Source organism: Peromyscus maniculatus, chromosome 20 (assembly GCF_049852395.1).
Source record: "Peromyscus maniculatus bairdii isolate BWxNUB_F1_BW_parent chromosome 20, HU_Pman_BW_mat_3.1, whole genome shotgun sequence".
NCBI lineage: Eukaryota > Metazoa > Chordata > Mammalia > Rodentia > Cricetidae > Peromyscus > Peromyscus maniculatus.
Genome location: NC_134871.1, coordinates 22,742,322 through 22,762,088, shown reverse-complemented (window position 1 = coordinate 22,762,088; position 19,767 = coordinate 22,742,322). Strand labels below are relative to the sequence as shown.

General features: G+C 41.7%; 1 protein-coding gene across 2 annotated transcripts in view; it reads right to left on the bottom strand.

Annotated features, from left to right (window-relative positions):
* Lrp12 (LDL receptor related protein 12) overlaps window positions 1-19,767 on the bottom strand; it is a 75,457-nt gene that overhangs the window by 9,422 nt on the left and 46,268 nt on the right. For both annotated transcript variants that reach the window (XM_076555822.1, XM_076555821.1), the window contains 2 exons: window positions 3,936-4,071; window positions 332-534 (listed from right to left, as the gene is read on the bottom strand). In XM_076555822.1, the coding sequence (XP_076411937.1) occupies window positions 332-534; window positions 3,936-4,071 (339 nt within the window). The remainder of the gene's footprint in view (window positions 1-331; window positions 535-3,935; window positions 4,072-19,767) is intronic.

Below are 19,767 nucleotides of genomic sequence, written 5' to 3'. Positions count from 1 at the left end.
TAGTGAAAATAGTAATTCACACGCCAAAAAACAGACTCGGATGTAATCTTGGAGATATGGGCAAAAGCTTCGAGAACAGCCTACTTTCAAACAACTATATTAAGATGTTTTAAAAGACAGGCCTTACTTTATGAAATTAATCATTTCATTATGGTTATATAAACATTGGATTGGATACTCAATCTTAAGACAGCTGACAGTCTACTCCTCATCTCAGTCGCCTGGAGGGCTGACACAGGCCTAAATGGACGCTGTTCAGAAAACTAAGCAAAGGTGATCGGCAGTTAACACCACAATATGTGGTTCAGCATGTTTCTTTTCAAAAACACACCTGAAAAATAGGCCAGTCTGAAGCCTTTCCTGGACACGCTGTCATCCGAATGGAACCTGATCCAAACGTGGTCTTGGGAGGAGATGTACGGAGGTGGGACTGTGGACCCACAAGCTCTGTAACTTTCAATATTCTTGTATGTTTCTATTGTCAACCAGTCCAAACTGCACCTTCTGGACCCCTGGATATCAAAGTCCTGAAAACTAAAACAAGAGAACATTGGAAGAGGCTCTAAAAAACTTGGACGAGGCTGTTTATAAAAAAGAGATGTAACCGAAGACAAAGCTCCAAGCCCCTGCTCCTTCTGCGCCAGCAGACAGCCAACATCAGCAGCCGCCACACACCTGCTTCTAGTCCTTATGCCTGTATCCCTCCCTGAGCTTCCAGAATAGTATTTCTCTTCATAAGGTGACAGCAGACTCCAGAACCATGCTGAACGCCAGCACATGCTCCTCTGTTCATCTAGTTAGGAAACCCCTTTCCAATCCTGATCATCCTATAGTTCTTCATGCCTAAGCCAGAAATTCAAGCATGGAGGAAGTCTGCAGGAGAAACTCCTCCTTCTCTCCAGTTAGACTGGGTCACCCACTTCCTTAAAGCAGCTCCAGCTAACATTTCCAGGACAGCAAATCAGAACCACAAAGAAGGAGAGGGGAAGGGGAAGGAGGGGAAGGGGAGGGAGGAGGAGCAGAGGAGCAGGAGCAAACAAGAGTGCCATCTTCTCTGAAAGGTCCTGAGTTTGGGAATACTCTTTCATATTGATCACTTTATAGCTAAACATGATCGTGTAGTTCCTAAAATAGGACACAAGTAAATGTTAAAAAAAAGTCAAACAAGAACAGGAGAGCAGCCATTGCTTAGTAGAAACGAGAAATCCAATTTCGCTTCCAACATCTGAACATGGCTCGCTAACAAATGAAAATTCAGCTTTAACTCTCTGCCTTTGCTTTAAATCAAGTGATAAGGAAGTTAACTGCGAGGATTATGTTAAGCTATTTTCTCTTTAAACACTCTGAATAACTAACTCAGGCTGGTACTTGTCTCTGGCCTTCCATTATCATGTACAACACTTTCAGAGATCTCTATGGACATGCATCTCTTACAAGAAGTCAGTTTCATATTACATTTAAATTTTTTTTTTTTTTTTGGTTTTTCGAGACAGAGTTTCTCTGCGTAGCTTTGCGCCTTTCCTGGAGCTCACTTGGTAGCCTAGGCTGGCCTCGAACTCACAGAGATCCGCCTGGCTCTGCCACCCGAGTGCTGGGATTAAAGGTGTGCGCCACCACCGCCTGGCTACATTTAAATTTTTAATAGTCTAAAAATATTATTTGCACCGAAAGTTATTAGAACTGTGATTTTTTTAGTCAACATGTCAGTAAACATATATTACTATATTATAAATAGTCAGGCATACCCAGTAGTTATATTTTAATACTCTGTAATGTGATGTGTTTTATAAATTAAGAAACATTTATAGATTAACCAGATTCCAGCTCTGGCAGTGTTCCTGTAGACCTCAGCAGTGCATACCTACTGCCAATCAGGAAGTCAGTCACAATCGAAAGTTCCAGGAAAGGTGCCCTGGAGAAGAGGAGACTAGAGAGAAAAGGTATGTACCTCACAACTGTGGTTTGGTCTCCACAGAAGAAACGTGGAAGGGGAGGCAGTTACATTTCTCACGAGACTGGTTCTCTTATTAGGTAAAAAAATACAACAAGTAGACCAAGGTTACCCACTTTATTTTAAAAATGTGAAAGGAGGGGTTGGAGGCTATGGTCTAGAAAGCACCTTCTAAATCTAAAAGCGTGACATCTGCAAGGCTGTTCAAGGGTCTGGGCTCCAGCAGAACACTGCCTCTGTGAAGGGAGGGCACCCTTCCTGGGTTTCCGCTTCCATTGCAGGTCTCCGCTTAGGCACATTCCTTCCCCTTTAGACAAAAGAAGTTTCCCCTCACAGTCCTGACATATGTCAGCGAGACAGCACTAGCAGCTTACTAAACAGCCACCCTCAAATACCTTACTCTCACACTGTTTTTCTCTATTTTAAGTCAATTTAACCTTTTTATATAATATTTACATTAGAAACGAGGCTGATGGTGACTGCTCGGAGAAACGTCTTATATGGGAGCTATAGAGACAGCTCAGGAGTTATGAGCACTTACTGCTCTTGCAGAGAACTGGGTTTGAGTCTTAGCGTCCACATGGTATCTCACAAGCACCTGTAACTCCAGTTTCAAGGGACTGATCACTTTTTCTGACCTCCCAGGGCACCAGGCACACACATGGCACACAGACATTTATATAGGTAACACTCATACACATAAAAAGTGCCTTTCATCCTTGTGTCTGTTTGTCCACAGTGCCAGGGTCAAGCCCACGACCTTATCTGAGCAAGCCCCTGACCCTGAACTGCACCTGCGGGCCTCACTTTAGAGTCGTCTGCATTTTAAGTTAGTGTATATCCTACCAGCAATGGGTTTTCAATCACTCTCTAGATACCGTGTGTGTATGCACATGTCCTGGGGGTGCATGTACACATACATGTACATGTGGCCAGAGGTCAACTTCACTTGGGGTTTGCTCTTCAGACTCCACTCACTGTGATTTCTGAGAGTCTCTAACTGGATTGGAATTTGTCAAATGGGTGATCTGGCTATTCAAACTCAGGTTTTCACGCTCGTGTGACACACACTTTCTCTGACCAAACAGTCTCCCCAGCCCTCACTTTGTATTCTTCAACAATGTTACTTTGCTTCTAAATTATAAAAGGGGGCTGAGGAGATGTCTCTGTGAGTAAAGTACTTCCTGCGCAAACATGAGGACCTGATTTGATACCCAGAACCCATGTGATGGTACATGTCAGGAAGCCTAGCACTTAGAGGGGCCAGGGGTACAGGCTCATGCCCCAAGCTCACCAGCCACTAGCCTAGCTAAAAGACAGCTCCAGGCTCGGTGAGAGACTCTTCTAAAAGAAAAAAGGTGCAAAGTAATAGAGGAATACATCTAGCATTAGCCTCTGGTCTCCATATGTGCAAATATGGGTGAATACACCTGCAACACACACAATCACATACCAAAGAAAGCAAAACAGTTGAAGATATGCTTGATAGCATTTTTACAGTCTTATGAGTACACACATGTCCACCCACAATTGTATTTAACTTCTGTAGAGTAGGGGTCAATGAAGGAGGCTGAGGTTATGGCATGAATCTTTGAGTTGGTTGGTAGGCTTTGTTTGTCTACACACTGCTAAAGGTCATTCTTGACCCTAATATGCTATTGAGCAAATTATACTTTTGTTAAAAAGTAGTTACAGTAGCTGGGTGGAGTGGATTATATTTTATATGATGTGTTTATCCTGGATTCGGGTGAGGGAATCCAGCACTCTGGAGGCCGAGGCAAGAGGATTTCCAGCTCAGGACAGCATGCTGTCAGCAATAGAAAATACTGAAAACACAAGTTAGTTAGGGCATTGCTTCATTTTAAAACTATAACTTACCTTATGTTCTGCAAGATATTTTTATATTACTGTACCTATGACAATGACATTTAGAAACTTTATATTTTAAATAAAAGATTAACAACGTGAAAGGTATCAGAATTACCTTATAGTAATGATTTCCCCTGGGTTTGCCCTTATGAGCCAGCTACAGTTGACTTTGGCAGGATACTCAGAAGGCCAGCCTGGACTCGTGATTATTCCACTCGGTGCTCGGATTTGTTCTGGAGTCTCTCCACAAGCTGGAAGACAGCCCAAACGACCTTAGCTAATCACTACATCCCAATGAAAAAGCAGCATTTCTTTAAAAACAACAACAACAACAACAACAACAAAACCAAAAAGCAAACACTTCAGAAGTGAAAAAGCAAACACTTCAGATGTGAAATCGCATGCGGGAAGATGTGGCTCAGCTCAGAGAGCCTCTCTAGTCCACTCTGCTATTTTCTTTTCTTCCCCTTTAGAAAAAGAACCTTATCTGTATTTGGGTATTACCGGCAGGCAAGGGAATTTTCCAATTGGATCACTCAGGCATCAGAATTTTAGGTTTAAGTATAGAGATCAATCAATTCCCCCATCGATCTTTTCTCCAATTTATCTTTTAAATTCATTTTACTTGTGAGCTACCTAAAGTCCAATACTTATTCAGTAAATGTACTTAGATCTTTAGGATCTTCCAGTTGTTTTGTGTGAGCTTTAAATAACCATAAGATACTGAACTGCAGTTTCTGATAAAGTAGGTCACTGGATAAAGACAGTAAGACATGAAAACACTGCAAAACTGTTCCTGCACTCACTCCATTAATGACCTCAGGCATAATCACAGGGTCGTGATTGAATGAGAATGCCTCCACAGCTCAGACTTACCGGTCCCCAGCGGACCCGTGGCATTATTTGGGGAAGTTTAGGAAGTGTGCCTTGTTGGAAGAGGAATGTCACTGAGTGGGACTCTGCGATGTCAAAAGCTTCCTGCCAGTCACAGCTCACCCTTTCCTTCTTGTCTGTGGAGAGGGGAGCCCTCAACTCTCAGCCTGCTGCTCCAGCCACCACGCCTCCTCGGGCGCTCCGCCTCCTCGGGCGCCACGCCTCCTCGGGCGCCACGCCTCCTCAGGCGCCCCGCCTCCTCGGGCGCCCCGCCTTCTCGGGCGTCCCGCCTACTCGGCCACCATGCCTCCTGTGTCCTTACCACCCACCCTCATCCCTCAGAACCATATGCACCCCAAACCCTTCCCTTCTCTAAGTTGCCTGGGTCATGGTGTTTTTAATCACAATAAGGGAAAAAAAATGAAGACGAGGGTCTCGAAAGAGTCCTAAACGATTGAAAAATATCTGAACAGCAGGAAAGAAAACATTCATGCCTATACATGCTTTTACTTAACCAGAATTGTGCTGATAATATGACAATGTATTCTTTCCCACTAAAAATAAAAACACTTGGCTAGACAGGAAAGAAAAAGACAAAGAACAAAAGAAAGGTTTTGGTAGAACTAAAACCTTGTAAACTATTATTTCATATAATTTTAATCAATTATATTTGCTGATGTTTAAAGTAATAGCTGACAAGGCCACATAAGGAATTATTAGAAATCCTGGGACAATTTTCAGAAAAAAATGATAAAAATTATATATCAAATTAGAAAAACCCTGATGAGTACTATGTTCCAATTAATTAATTAGTATATATACCTATAAAAAGCATTGCTGAGGGACGAAATGAGTGAGTGTAAGCAATGCACTTGGTATCACATATAGCCTGAACTCTGACAGTGTAAAAGATCAGGCAGCCAGACTTGTAGACAGCCAAATACCCTCACTGCAGCCACAACTGGGTAAAATTCTTCCTTTTAAACAGAGGTTGATGTCCACTTAATTTAGGCCAAGGATGATAAGAAACTGTAGTTAAAGAAATCTCTTTGATGGTGTTTAAACTGTCAAGTTCTTGTTCTCAGAATCCATGTCTGTAGAAAACCCACATCCATGTTTTCAAGTATGTTCTACTACAGAGTACAGGCTCCAGCCTGGAGGAAACCAGAACGCACCGCCCAAGGGTCGGATGCAAACCACTTTTAGAACGTGGAGAGTCACGGCTCAGAATACGGGGCACTTATGCCAAGGGCTCTGCCTTCACGTCCAGTCACAATCAAGGCTGCTCTTCCTCACTTACTGATTGATCAGTTAGGTACCGACTGCCATCGCTAAGTGCCATTACTACTAAATTTCTTGAGCTGGGCATGGTGGAATGCTCCTCCAATCCCAGCACTTGAGAGGCAGAAGCAAAGGATCAGTCATCTCTGACGACACCAAAGAATAAATTCCCTCCCTTACAAGAAAAAGGGCTGATTTTAATGAATGATGGTTCAGAAAAAGACTCAATTTCTCCAAGGTAATTTTATTACGAAAACTTATTGGAAATAAAGTACAGCTTTGTTTCCATTTCATTAAGACAGCCACAACAATCTCATGAAAAAAAAATTCTAAAGACCTTCTTCCTGTTACTTTTTACCAAAGCATTCTGGAACTCTGGATGGAGTCAATTGTGACACAGCATTAAAACCTCCAACTTTGAAATAAACACCAGACTAACTTTAGGGAAAAACTAGAAGGATTATTTTATTATTATTATTTTTTTAAAATTAGATTTTAAGAAAAACAAAATCCAAGTACATGAGAAACCAATAGGTGGTGCTCATATACCAAAAAATTAAGCTTTTGTGTGGACACAGGACACATGTAAATACGTATAAACACACACAAACACATATGAACATGCTTGAGCAGACCCGAATACACAAGGCTGAGCCACGCCACTGAAGACAGGATTAATTATTTTAATACTTATGACACTTATACTTCTATCTGTATTCTTAGTGACATTATTTTAAGGCATACATCATTCCCCTCAATAAATACAAAACTAAATTACAATATCAAAGATTTTCCTTGAATTCATTTTAGATATTATAACTTTGTTTTGCACATTTGCAACATGCCAGAATTTGGCATTGTGTTATAGTGGCTTTAAAAGAACCTATGTTAATGAGATCCCACGTAAATACACATACCATTATATAAACTTTAAGTCAGCGTTAAAATATCAATCTCCTCAAATATTTACCATTCTTTTTGGTGATCCATGCCATTTTAGTCAATTCGCTCAAGTGTGTGCATTGGGTACATAGATAAACTCTATCTAGCACAATCATAACATGGCCTCCTATACCTATGAAAGAATGCATTAAATTGCTAAAACAACCTTCCTTTTTGGTTTCGGTGAAGAGTTTGTACTGTACTGGCAAACTGGAACGGCTGTCTCTCTCATCTGCCATACTAGCTTGGCTACAGTATAAACTTACTTAGTTTTAGCTTCTCCGTGTTAACAAGGGGTTACTCCTTGACTGCCTCCAACGTCTACCTCAGCCCTCTTGTCCCATCTCTTCCATCTGTGGTGCATTTCCAATATCTACCCAGGATAAGCAAAGCATTTCTTTCTTTCCTTGTGTCCCTCTATTAAAATCAGACTTTCAATCCTAACCTTGGCCATAGAAACGACACTCACACACCACTCACTGCCAAATCCGGTAGGTCGCCAGTCCCCAAGATCTTTCTAGAGCACCTGGCATTAACCTCTTTCTGCTTCTTGTTAGGGTCTACTCCCTTGACTGGCTGACACACATCTTCTGTAGGTTTTCGGGAATTCCTTCCCTTTCCTGGCCACTCTGATCAGGCAGTGTTCATGGTGTGTCCAGAGTGTCTCTTCTCTTCACTCTCGGCACGTTCCACACACTCTTACCATCGCAGCTACAATCTACAGGTTATGGCTTAAACTCTGTAGCCAGGGACTCTGCATGGTCAAGTGCTCACTGGACGTTCCAAGCTCACATTCAACATGGCCAGAACTGTGTGTTTCCCAAATCCTCTTTACTCTATATTCTACATCTTCACTTGGCTCCAGCATCACTTGGTCAAGAGAAAAGGCAAGTGAGTAAAACGGAAACTCATTTAAAAAATACCACAGGTCATCTCAAACATTCAAAAACAGGATTTGTTAATGAGAACTGGAGGTTTCAGCTGGGAGCCAAGCTTGCTTTCACGACCTGTCACCAAAGCCCAGCCTTACAGTGTCTTTCAACCCCATTTCTTCATTATGTTAGCACGTTATAAATGTCCCCAATCCCTTCTCGTCCCATCACTTCAGCTCTGATGTTTAACCTCAACTAATTTGAAGTGGTTTACTGTGTTTAATGTGATCAAATTTAAGCTGCTATTTTCTTGCTTTTAAATGGGTATTTAAACAACTAACACCAAGCAAAGGGTATTGCAGCTGTAAACATAATTATTCTGATAAAAGAATTCCAATGCTTTGATTGGCTATAGTATGGTCAATGAGTAATATCACAATGCCAACTCAGATTGATGAACTGTAAAGCCTGGACTGCTCCAGGAGCTGGGCCTGGCTCAGCAGGAAGGAGGGCAGAGGGAAGCTAATATGTTGTCCACAAAGAATGAAAAAGTACTTTGTAAAGTGAGTTGCTGGATGAAAGTCGGGATGAGGATGGGGGCAGGACACATACCGCTACACTTCACATTTATAACCTTTTAAAAAAAGTTTATTCATTTTTTAAAAAATTTCACATACATTGGTGTTTTGCCTGGATGTATGTCTGTGTGAGGAGAGTGTTGGATCCTCTGGAACTGAAGTTACAGACAGTTGTGTTGCCATGTGGGTACTTGGAATTGAACCCTGGTCCTCTGGAAGAGCAGCCAGTGCTCTTAACTGCTGAGCCATCTCTCCAGCCCCCATTTATAACTTTTTTGTTTTAAAACAAAAACACATGTATTTTTAGCTCATTTAAACCTCACCTTTCTAGATTTTGATAGAACTCTCAATTTATATTTCAATCTTGATCTTCTTTTCCTCTATTCATTCAATCCATGCCTTCTCTACTGCTTATACATAATTATTTTAGCTACAGTCTAGTTAGTTCTTCGATAAGAGTGTAATTAATTGGCATACAATAAGAATGTATGTAATTGGCAATGGGAGGAATTTTGTTAATATAATGTAAAATTGTACGAAAAATATCCTGGCATGCTAATGATCTAAAGTAGGAGTTTTTCGTTAAAAAAAGTATTAAAAAAAAAAAAAAAGCTTAGAAGCACCTTCCTTCCTTCCTTCCTTCCTTCCTTCCTTCCTTCCTTCCTTCCTTCCTTCCTTCCTTCCTTCCTTCCTTCCTTCCTCCCTCCCTCCCTCCCTCCCTCCCTCCCTCCCTCCCTCCCTCCCTCCCTTCCTTGTTAAAGAGCTGCCGGTTTTCCTCTGGATGCTCATCCTGGAAGCTGCAAAGCCACCACTCTGTGAAAACAAAGCACCTTCCCAGAGAAGGATTTGTCTGAATCAAATCTGTTTGTTTTATTATATAGGTCTCTGAAATAAACGTCTTGAAGAGACACACATGAATCCCGGCCTATGTGACTGCCCAAACAGACCAAGTCTAGGTACAAAATGCCCTTGGATATTTGACCACATTAGTATTCTGACTGGTATTTCATTTGTTCTTTCTATACTTATAAAGTTAAATAGTTCTAAAAGATCTGTACCAACACCCCTTCTCAAAAAGTCCTGTTATTTTAGTGTGTGATTTGTAAAGCATGAGGTGTCCAAGAACACACACATAGACACACACGTACACACAGCAAAATTGCTATATTTAGTCTTTGTTCATTTCTCTCTCTCTCTCTCTCTCTCTCTCTCTCTCTCTCTCTCTCTCTCTCTCTCTCTCTGTCTCTCTCTCTCTTTTGTTTTTTTGTGTAGCTTTGGTGCCTTTCCTGGAATTCACTCTGTAGACCAGGCTGGCCTCGAACTCACAGAGATCCGCCTGGCTCTGTCTTCCAAGTGCTGGGGTTAAAGGTGTGCGCCACCACCACCTGGCTCATTTTGCTTTCTTTTTTTTTTTTTTGGTTTTTCGAGACAGGGTTTCTCTGCGTAGTTTTGCGCCTTTCCTGGAGCTCACTTGGTAGCCCAGGCTGGCCTCGAACTCACAGAGATCCGCCTGGCTCTGCCTCCCGAGTGCTGGGATTAAAGGCGTGCGCCACCACCGCCCGGCTTCATTTTGCTTTCTTAATTGGCAACATCAATCATTTGTTCTTTGAACACAAACAACTCGGCCCCCACCCATCCCAATTGACTCTGGTGGGCACCTTGAGCCATAAACAAAAATTCATGCACAAATGATGACATCTACAGTTTTTACAAATTCCTCATTAGCCCTAGGAATAGAACCCTGCCCCCACATCAAATGGCTCCTAATTGTTCATTAAAAAGATAGCACCTCGCTAGGGTTGGTGGCATTTGTACTTGGGAGGTGAAGTCAGGAAGACTGGGACATGGAAGCCTACTTGGGCTACATAGCAAGACCCAGCTCAGAAAGCTTCACCAAACTCAACCAAACAAAAAGAAACAACAAGCAACAAGAGTGACATGATGGCAGCTTCCAGCTCGGGCCACATCGTCTTTGTAGGCACACAGAGTGACCAGGTTACAGGCCCTCAAAGTCTAGTGTTCATTCAAAGGGTGTAAGACGAATTGCTAGACGGTCTTATTAATAAAAACCCGGAGCTAGACATTGGGGTGAAAAACTGAGAGATCAGAAGAAAAGGACAAGCCGCAGACAACCTCACCTCACCAACACCTCAGTCTCCAAAGAAACCTACTTCCTGTCTACCCACACCTATATGCCTTTCTGTTCTGCCATCTCATTTCCTCTCTCCACCCAGCTCTGTCACTTTCTGTCTGTCTGTCCACCCCTCCAGACCTTTATGGTTAGTGCTGGGATTAAAGGTATGTACCACCACACCTAGGTCTGTTCTCAGTGTGGCCTTGAACTCACAGAGATCCAGACAGATCTCTGCCTCCCAAGTGATGGGATTAAGGGCGTGTGCTACCACTGCCTGACTTCTATGTTTACTATAGTGGCTGGTTTTTTCCCTCTGATCCTTGATAAACTTTATTAGGGTGCACAATATATTGGGGACACAATATATCACCACAAAATGGTATCAGGACATCTGCAATGACTCAGAGAAAACAATGACATGTTTCCAACCCTGGTGGCTAAGGTTCACCAGGCTTAACTATGAACTGCTTCTATTTATCATTTATTGTTTCTCAGGAGAGAATTTACTAAAGAATGAGTAGGTTGAGAGGTCCTTTGATGGCTTTATTAATAAGATTTTGATATTAGATTCCCAGTTTAAAATAAAGATATCTTTGTATGACTTAAAAATTAAGCAGAACTAGTAAGAATACAAGACTTTAGGTTTCTATTGATATTTCAGTAATCTCACAGTAAAAGCACAGACTTGTGGTTGTAAAAGGAGATTAATATAGGTCTTTTAAAAAAAAAAGAAGTCATTTAAAAGTGGAAGGCTTCACATGACTGTTATTAAGATGAGGATAGGAGAGAAGAGATAATGTCAAAATCATGTGCTGTGGGATGGTCTGTTTGTCAAATTACTCTGATTGGTCAATAAATAAAACACTGATTGGCCAGTGGCTAGGCAGGATGTATAGGCAGGACTAACAGAGAGGAGAAAAGAAAGAACAGGAAGGCAGAAGGAGTTACTGCCAGCTGCCGCCATGACCAGCAGCATGTGAAGACGCCGGCAAGCCACGAGCCACATGGCAAGGTATAGATTTATGGAAATGGATTAATTTAAGATATAAGAACAGTTAGTAAGGAGCCTGCCACAACCATACATTTGTAACCAATATAAGTCTCTGTGTTTACTTGGTTGGGTCTGAGTGGCTGTGGGACTGGCGGGTGACAAAGATTTGTCCTAACTGTGGGCAAGGCAGGTAAACTCTAGTTACAATCATGTCAAATAAATCTTTCAATTTCAGATTTCAAGGATTTTAAAGCTTAGAAAAAGAAGTTAGCAATGAAATTTATGATTAGACCTAAAGTACTTGTAAAAGAAAATGTACTATTCCCTGTTCAATGGATGAAAAAAACCAGGATTCTTTTCAGAACTGACAAGGGTTGATACTTTATGGCAATAAATAGTTGAGATTAAGAGGGACATGAAATGTATGTGGTTCTGGGTTTTATAAATCACAAAACTGAAATACAAGTTAGTAAATTACACTCACTGGCTACTAAATTTCACAAGACAAATAATGAAGGGCATAAAAAAGAATTGATATTTCATGGAAATAATAGCTGTGGAAGGACGTACAATTATTAGCTGAATCTAAGAAGTTGGGGCAGAAAAATATGATAAAAATATTGCATAAAAAACTTAAATAAAGCCGGGCGGTGGTGGCGCACGCCTTTAATCCCAGCACTCGGGAGGCAGAGCCAGGCGGATCTCTGTGAGTTCCAGGCCAGCCTGGGCTACCAAGTGAGCTCCAGGAAAGGCGCAAAGCTACGCAGAGAAACCCTGTCTCGAAAAACCAAAAAAAAAAAAAAAAAAAAAAAAAAAAACTTAAATAAAATTTTCTTACAAAGTTAGTTTACAGTGCCGAGGATGAGACTTTTGTTCCAAGTCAGAAGTTTACAGTTCACAAGACCTTTGAAAATCATCAACATGAAAAGCAAGCTGAGTTTAGCCTAGATCCCATGGCTATAACACTAAAACCCAGGGAATATGCATAGTTTTACAGTTTCTAAAGAGTAAGCCCTATTTGTAAAAATCTGTCTAGGAAAAACGAGCAGCACTAAATTATTCCCTTCAGAATGAACGACAGCATCATGCTCGGAGCAGGTGTCTCCGCTCTCCCAGGCTTACCCTTTGAAGGTTTAGCCTGTGGCACCACTGGGAAGCTGGAGGTCTTTAGGAAGGCAGGAGACACTCTGCCTGCAGGCCATCCCTTCCTGTCCTCATCCTGGCAGTCACGGGGCGAGCAGATTCCTCTACTGTGAAATGCTGTCCTGCCACAGGCCCAACTCAACAGGTCCAAGTGACTATCAAATGAAACCTTAAAACTATGAGCCCAAATAATCGTTTCTACCTGTGAGATGAGTAACACAGTCAGAGAAAGCTGACTAAAACAACACTCGAGATTCTACATTTGATGACGAAGAGAATGTACATGCAGGTAGGTACCCATGGGTGAGATGCTGGTGGCATGGAGTAAAATAGCCATAAGGAAGCTGAGGAAGTTTTCTAAATTCTTAAAATAATAACAACAAAAGAATAAAACATTCTTTTGAAGAGAAACAAGGAGACAGCAGCTAAGGCTGGAAGAAGGAAACATTCTCACAGACGGGAAGAGAGGATGGAGAGTGAATCTGGAGAGCAAACATGGTAAACCTATGGGTACTGAGAACACAGGGCAGACTAGCAAACCCATGGGAATCTGCATGGCATTGAAGAGGCCCTCTGTGAGATGTCATGTAAGGAGGAGGATGGCCCTCTGTGAGATGTCATGTAAGGAGGAGGACGGCCCTCTGTGAGATGTCATGTGAGGAGGAGGATGGCCCTCTGTGAGATGTCATGTGAGGAGGAGGATGGCCCCCTGTGAGGAGGAAGGATGGCCCCTGTGAGATGTCATGTGAGGAGGAGGATGGCCCTCTGTGAGGTGTCATGTGAGGAGGAGGACGGCCCTCTGTGAGATGCCATGTAAGGAGGAGGATGGCCCTCTGTGAGATGTCATGTGAGGAGGAGGATGGCCCTCTGTGAGATGTCATGTGAGGAGGAGGATGGTCCCCTGTGAGATGTCATGTGAGGAGGAGGATGGCCCTCTGTGAGATGTCATGTGAGGAGGAGGATGGTCCCCTGTGAGATGTCATGTGAGGAGGAGGATGGCCCTCTGTGAGATGTCATGTGAGGAGGAGGATGGCCCTCTGTGAGATGTCATGTGAGGAGGAGGATGGCCCTCTGTGAGATGTCATGTGAGGAGGAGGATGGCCCTCTGTGAGATGTCATGTGAGGAGGAGGATGGCCCCCTGTGAGGAGGAAGGATGGCCCTCTATGAGGAGGAAGGATGGTCTGCAACTGGAACTGGGAACACAAAAGCTCCTGGCTGCTAAGAGACTGTTTCCAAGTGCAGTTCTTCTACCTTCTCACTTTGCCCTACACACTTAGTATCTTCACTTGAGGCTCTGCTGACCAGAGTCCTCAAGTGAGTTTCTGATCATGTGGCACCTTAGCAGAGCTCTGTGCTAAGAGAACTGTCAACACTGAGGATGGACAGTCGGGAGGGAAGGAAAGAGGATGAGCATGAGTTAGACTCCCTACGAAGCACTCCAGAAATCATTCTTGTGTTCTCTCTACGACGTCAGAAGGCAGCTTGGGACTAGAGATGGCTACAGTTGAGAGTTCTTCCTTTTCCTGTAGAGTGCCCAAGTTCAGTTCCTAGTACCCACGGCTCAGAGCTGCCTGTGACTCCCGCTCCAGGACTGGACACCTCTGGCCATGGGAACCTGCATATTCTCTCTCTCTCTCTCTCTCTCTCTCTCTCTCTCTCTCTCTCTCTCTCTCTCTTCCTCTCTCTTCCTCTCTCTCCCTCTCTCTCTCTCACACACACACACACACACCTCCACACAAAGGCACCTAATTTAAAACAGAAATCTTTTCAAAGGGCAATCAGAAGCACCGAGAGCAGAGCTGTTCCAAGTGGTTCAGAAGGCCCTGGGGTTCAATGGCCCTCCCCCACAGACAACCAAACATTTCCTTCAGTGGAGAGGATTACTAGCATTCTAACAGCATTACTTACTAGTCTAAAATGGGGAAATCTTACTGTAATTTTAAAGGGAAGAATGTGCACAAGTGGGGAAATACAGTCATCTATCATCCCTACAAGGCTCTCATTACTCACACCAATTATTAGAAACCCTGCATCCAGTGTTTATAACTCACATGAATATTCTCCTGCATTAGTGAAGATATATAAGGATGGATATATCAACGGAATCACTCCTGTTACTCTACGTGACATTCCTCAAGAATCAAATTATTTCACTTGGACATTAGATCTAATCAAAATAGGTAATTCCATGATTTCTTGAAGATCACTAATGCTCATGACAAATAATGAGAAAATGTTACATGGTGGTAAAATAAAACACCCAATAAAGTCAGAAGAGGTACAAAATATTGAAGAGGAATTCTGGAAATATAGCAAAATATGCTATGAGGAAAGAGTGAAGCTGAATGTTAAGAAATTAACCATTCCCTAGGAGGCTTCTAAGCACTAGGAATAATTCTGAAATTGCTGGTGAAGCACAAGATAAGACGAACAGGGACGACCCAACCTTTCATATAGCTTTTAAAACCATGAGCGTATTTTTTTTTCCCTGCAAGGGCATAAAAACTCGTTATGGTGCCTACATTTTCTAATTTATACACTAGAGAATTAAATGCTGAGCAAGTGATTATTCCTATTTCCTGAATGGGGAAAACTATTAATTTCTGAAGCTTATGGTGACTCTTGTGTGAAGCCTAGAAGAGACGAGGCAGGAAGCAGTACTTGGCAAACAAACTGGCGTAGAGTTCATGATTTTCCAAACCATCTCGATCAGCTATGACACACTGTAGGCTCACATCTAAGTCACTGTACCCTTTTTGGAGAGTAATAAACAAAATGCATCTAACAGTCAGTGTGATGAAGTGAGACGTTGTAGCACGTATCCTAATTGGTCTTAATAATAAAACCCCGAGCCAGATACTGGGGTAAATGCTGAAAGATCAGAGAGACAAGATATAGTCACCTCTTACCTCACCAACTCCTCAGCCCGAAAGGGGCCAAGTTCCGGTCTCTGCCCTCCTTAAACATCCCCACCCAACCATATCACTTCCGGCTTCCTCCTCCCGAGTGCTGGGATTAAAGGTGTGTGCTACCACCGCCTGGCCTCTATGGTCAACTAGTGGCTAGCTCAGCACTCTGATCTCTAGGCAAGCTTTATTTGTTAATGCACAAAGTATCACCACAAGAAATGAATAAAAACTATCATCTCTACCAGGCAGGACACAGGAAAACTTCCAGCTACAATCTCTTTTGTTCTGGGTATCATATTTCTGTTCATGCGACTGAAGATCAAAAGCTTCCTTATTTATCCTGGGCTCTGTTAGCAAGCTGATAAAGTCCAAGTCATCCAGCTGCTGCTGGTTTGGTGCAAGAATAACCACGTACTAGAGACAGTCAACTTACAAAGAACAACAGATTCTTTTGGCTCACAGTTTTGGAAGTTTGGTCACACGACTGGCTACACTACTCTAGATTTTTGCTGAGATAACATGGTAGAAACTTGTGATGCCTTGTGATAAGCCAGAGAACAAGATAAGAAGGGACCAGGGCCCTCCAATCACCATGGAGGACAGACTGCGGCTGTGGATCACAAGGCCTCACTGTCTGCAGCTCCCCAGTGCTCCATCACCTCCTAAGAGCGCTGTCTTGGGGCCTATAAGCCTTTAAGACATGGACTTTTTTTTTTTTTTTTTTTTATAAATTTATTTATTTATTTTACATCCTGGTTGTAGGTTCCCCTCTCTCCTCTCTCCCAGTCCCTCCCCCACCCCCTTTGTTCCCACCCCCTAATCCACTTCTCCATTTCTGTTTAGGAAAGGGCATGTCTCCCATGACTATCAACAAAACATGGTATATTGAGTTGCATTAAGACTAAGCACCTCCCCATGTATTAAGGCTGGGCAAGGCGACCCAGTATGGGGAGTAGGGTCCCAAAAGCCAGTAAAAGAGTTCTCACTGTTAAGAGTCACACGCTACACAACTATAATATATAATGCATGGACCTTTTGGGAATGTCCAAACTAAAGTACCCACTAAGCACTGGCTTTGTACAGTAGCTACGTAGAAGATTTAACAAAATTACAGATAACTAATATGCAACATGCTTTGAAAAATTATTCTCAAAGTATCAGAGTAGAAAAGAAAATATTACATATGTGAACATGTTTGTCTTATAGCTTCAAGGGGTCTTGCCCACTCAGTGCACTGGACCTGTTCATCTGAATGTTCTCCACTTCCATCTTCCAGCATCACACACTCCCACAACGTAACATGCTTCCACTATAGTCTAGTTACTCATCCAGTTGTTCTCATGCTGAGTTTTAACCACTGTTCAATATGATAAAGTAACGTGAAAACACATTATAATCTTATTAAAGTAGATATTTAATAGACAGTTGACAACATATAAAACATGATTACATAACATTAGAATAAAATACATTATCGTATAGTAAAATATTAACAAGATGAAGTTATACAGCATATGATATAAAAATAACAGCATCTCCATTATCTCCCTAAAGCTCACAGGTGCTCTAGTATGGCATCTGTATTAATGTGTGTTGCTTTCCTCAAAATTGAGTATCTTGCATCCCCACTCACTGTCTTTGTCTGAAGGAGTTTCCTGGGTCCTTAATAAGTTCCATTTTATATTCTCTAATCTTAAAAATCTTAGTGGATTCATTATCAATTAAAACATAGCAACGTCTCACATCTTATTTGAAACATAGGTACAAGGCATCGGTCAAATGAAAAGTGAAATCCTTTTTGGTTGCTTCAGCAAAAGATCAAGGTATTTGTTTGAAAATGGTGATATATTATTAAAACCCCACAGAAAAGGTACAAGACCACTGTTCATTCATGTAACTTTCTATATCAAAATTAACTATATAGCACTATCAAATAATTGCCCTTTAAGTTTTATTTCCTTTTAGATTCCTTACTTACAAGCTCTTAAGAATTCTAGAATTAATATTTCATCAGACTAAATGTTCCTCAGTGAAACTGTAAAACACTATATTATGATATTTAAAATTAAAACAGTGGCTAAAAACATGTCATGTTACCATAACGCTGTGAACCTGACAGATTATTAACTCAGGTGTGAGTCCACTGCAGTTCAGACAGTGGTCAAGTCCACACCCCCGCCCCCTCTTTTTTAAGGCCACAACTAAACCATCAGTTGTAACAGGCTTTGGGATCAGCAGTGTGCTGAACCTCTAAGTGTCAGAAGAGGCAGCTATAAAATGCAAACAAATGAAGGCAACAAGGAGGATGATTTTGAAAGAATCAATTCTGATAATTAAAAAAATAATGCTTAGCCGGGCGGTGGTGGCACATGCCTTTAATCCCAGCACTCGGGAGGCAGAGGCAGGCGGATCTTTGTGAGTTTGAGGCCAGCCTGGTCTCCAAAGCGAGTTCCAGGAAAGGCGCAAAGCTACACAGAGAAACCCTGTCTCGAAAAACCAATAATAATAATAATAATAATGCTTAAAAACTCAAGTCCACACTTAGTTAATTTATATTTCAATGAAAAAAAGAAACAGATAGGAAAGGAACATAATTGCTTCCAGGTTTGGAGGAGAAAAGATTGACTGTAGCTATGTGGGAGAGCGTGAGTAGAGGCAGGGACATTTGGGAGAGTCCAGAGTGGTCATGACCCTGAGCCATGTGGGGAGAGGGGGACAAGGTGCAACAGCCAGAAGGCCCAAAGGGTAGGCGAAAAGGGCAGGGAACCAAAATGGTTGGAACATAGAGGGTAAGGTGGCTGGGGGAAGGGCAGCCCAGACCCTGGGCTGGAGAAGTTTAGGGTGTAGGGGGGGCTATGCCAGCCAGGAGGGCCCTGTAACAGGGAGAGATGAGGGAAGCTGGGAGGAGCTGGAGGCCAGAGTCTGCTTTGATACGTTCAACAGTCACTTTAGCCATTTGCTCCAGGTTTGAAACCTAACAATACTAACAAGGATTAAAGAACTTGGGAAGCAATATTCTTTTCTTAGCTCTCATATGTTCACTCCACCTGATAAAAGATTTCATATCAAATGTAGAAAGATAAACTAACCTCATTTAGAGCATTCAATTATTTATATTAAAAGGTAGGAACATAGAGCTGTCTCATTGTTGAATTGAGTATGACATGTCGGTCCTAACATTAAAATAAAATGAAAAACAAAACAAAATAAACAAAAAACCCTTTCAGCTGTAAAAGGATTAAGCTCCCAAATGTGTTCTAATTAACAATTAGAATTAAAAAAACAAAAACAAAAACAAACCGAGCACAGTTTTTGTCTAATTTATCAAGAGAAGTCAATCTTACTTTTTGTTCACAACATTGCATTGCTAGGCCATGAATCAAAAGGAAGAGCAATTAATTTCTTTTCTTTTTCTAAAAAAACAAGAGAAGAGAAAGTAAAGGCTAGGACTTGATAGAAATACCACAAGGAAAAATATTAAGCAGGAAATGATGATCATACCTCATGTAAGTGCTCACGTACGCTGCAAACAGCTGTGTCCAGTGGTACAATCCCTTTGGTACAATAATTCTACTAGAATTTTATACTATGAGCACAGTCTTAGAAATAAAAACATGTACACATAAAAAGATATTACTTTTTATATAGATAACACACCTATCCTTTGCAGCGTGATCCACACTAGGGGGAAATCACTGGACAAAGCTAGTGATATGCTCCACAACATTAATTATAAGTCCTGCATGATGGGAACTTTATGCATTCAAGTAATGAACATAAACATGAATAAAAATAACAAGTAGTCTATAAAAATTTAAATGGAAAGGGCAGGAGCTAAGATTAGTTATAATTCAAGAGAAAATACAATTTTTAAGATATGCACAGAAAAGGTACAAGTGAAATAAATCAAATATTACATATACTGTGACAATGCATCATGACAAAAGTATCTCTTACATTTTAAGAGACTGGAACTTTTGCTGGACTTCACAGCCAGAGTTATCAATACATCTTGAGGTCACTTAAGGCATGACTGCTAGCATGTGTACTCAGCCTGCTTGTTTAAATTGCTTTTAAGAGAATAATGCAGCAATCAACCTTGCTTGCCTTCGAGTTCCCATGTAATCAGCTTTAACAGCAAACGCATAGCTGCAATCTTAAATGATGTACTCTTCCATGCCCCAGCCCGGAGCAATGCATGTCTGTCATTGCTGAATGCAGCA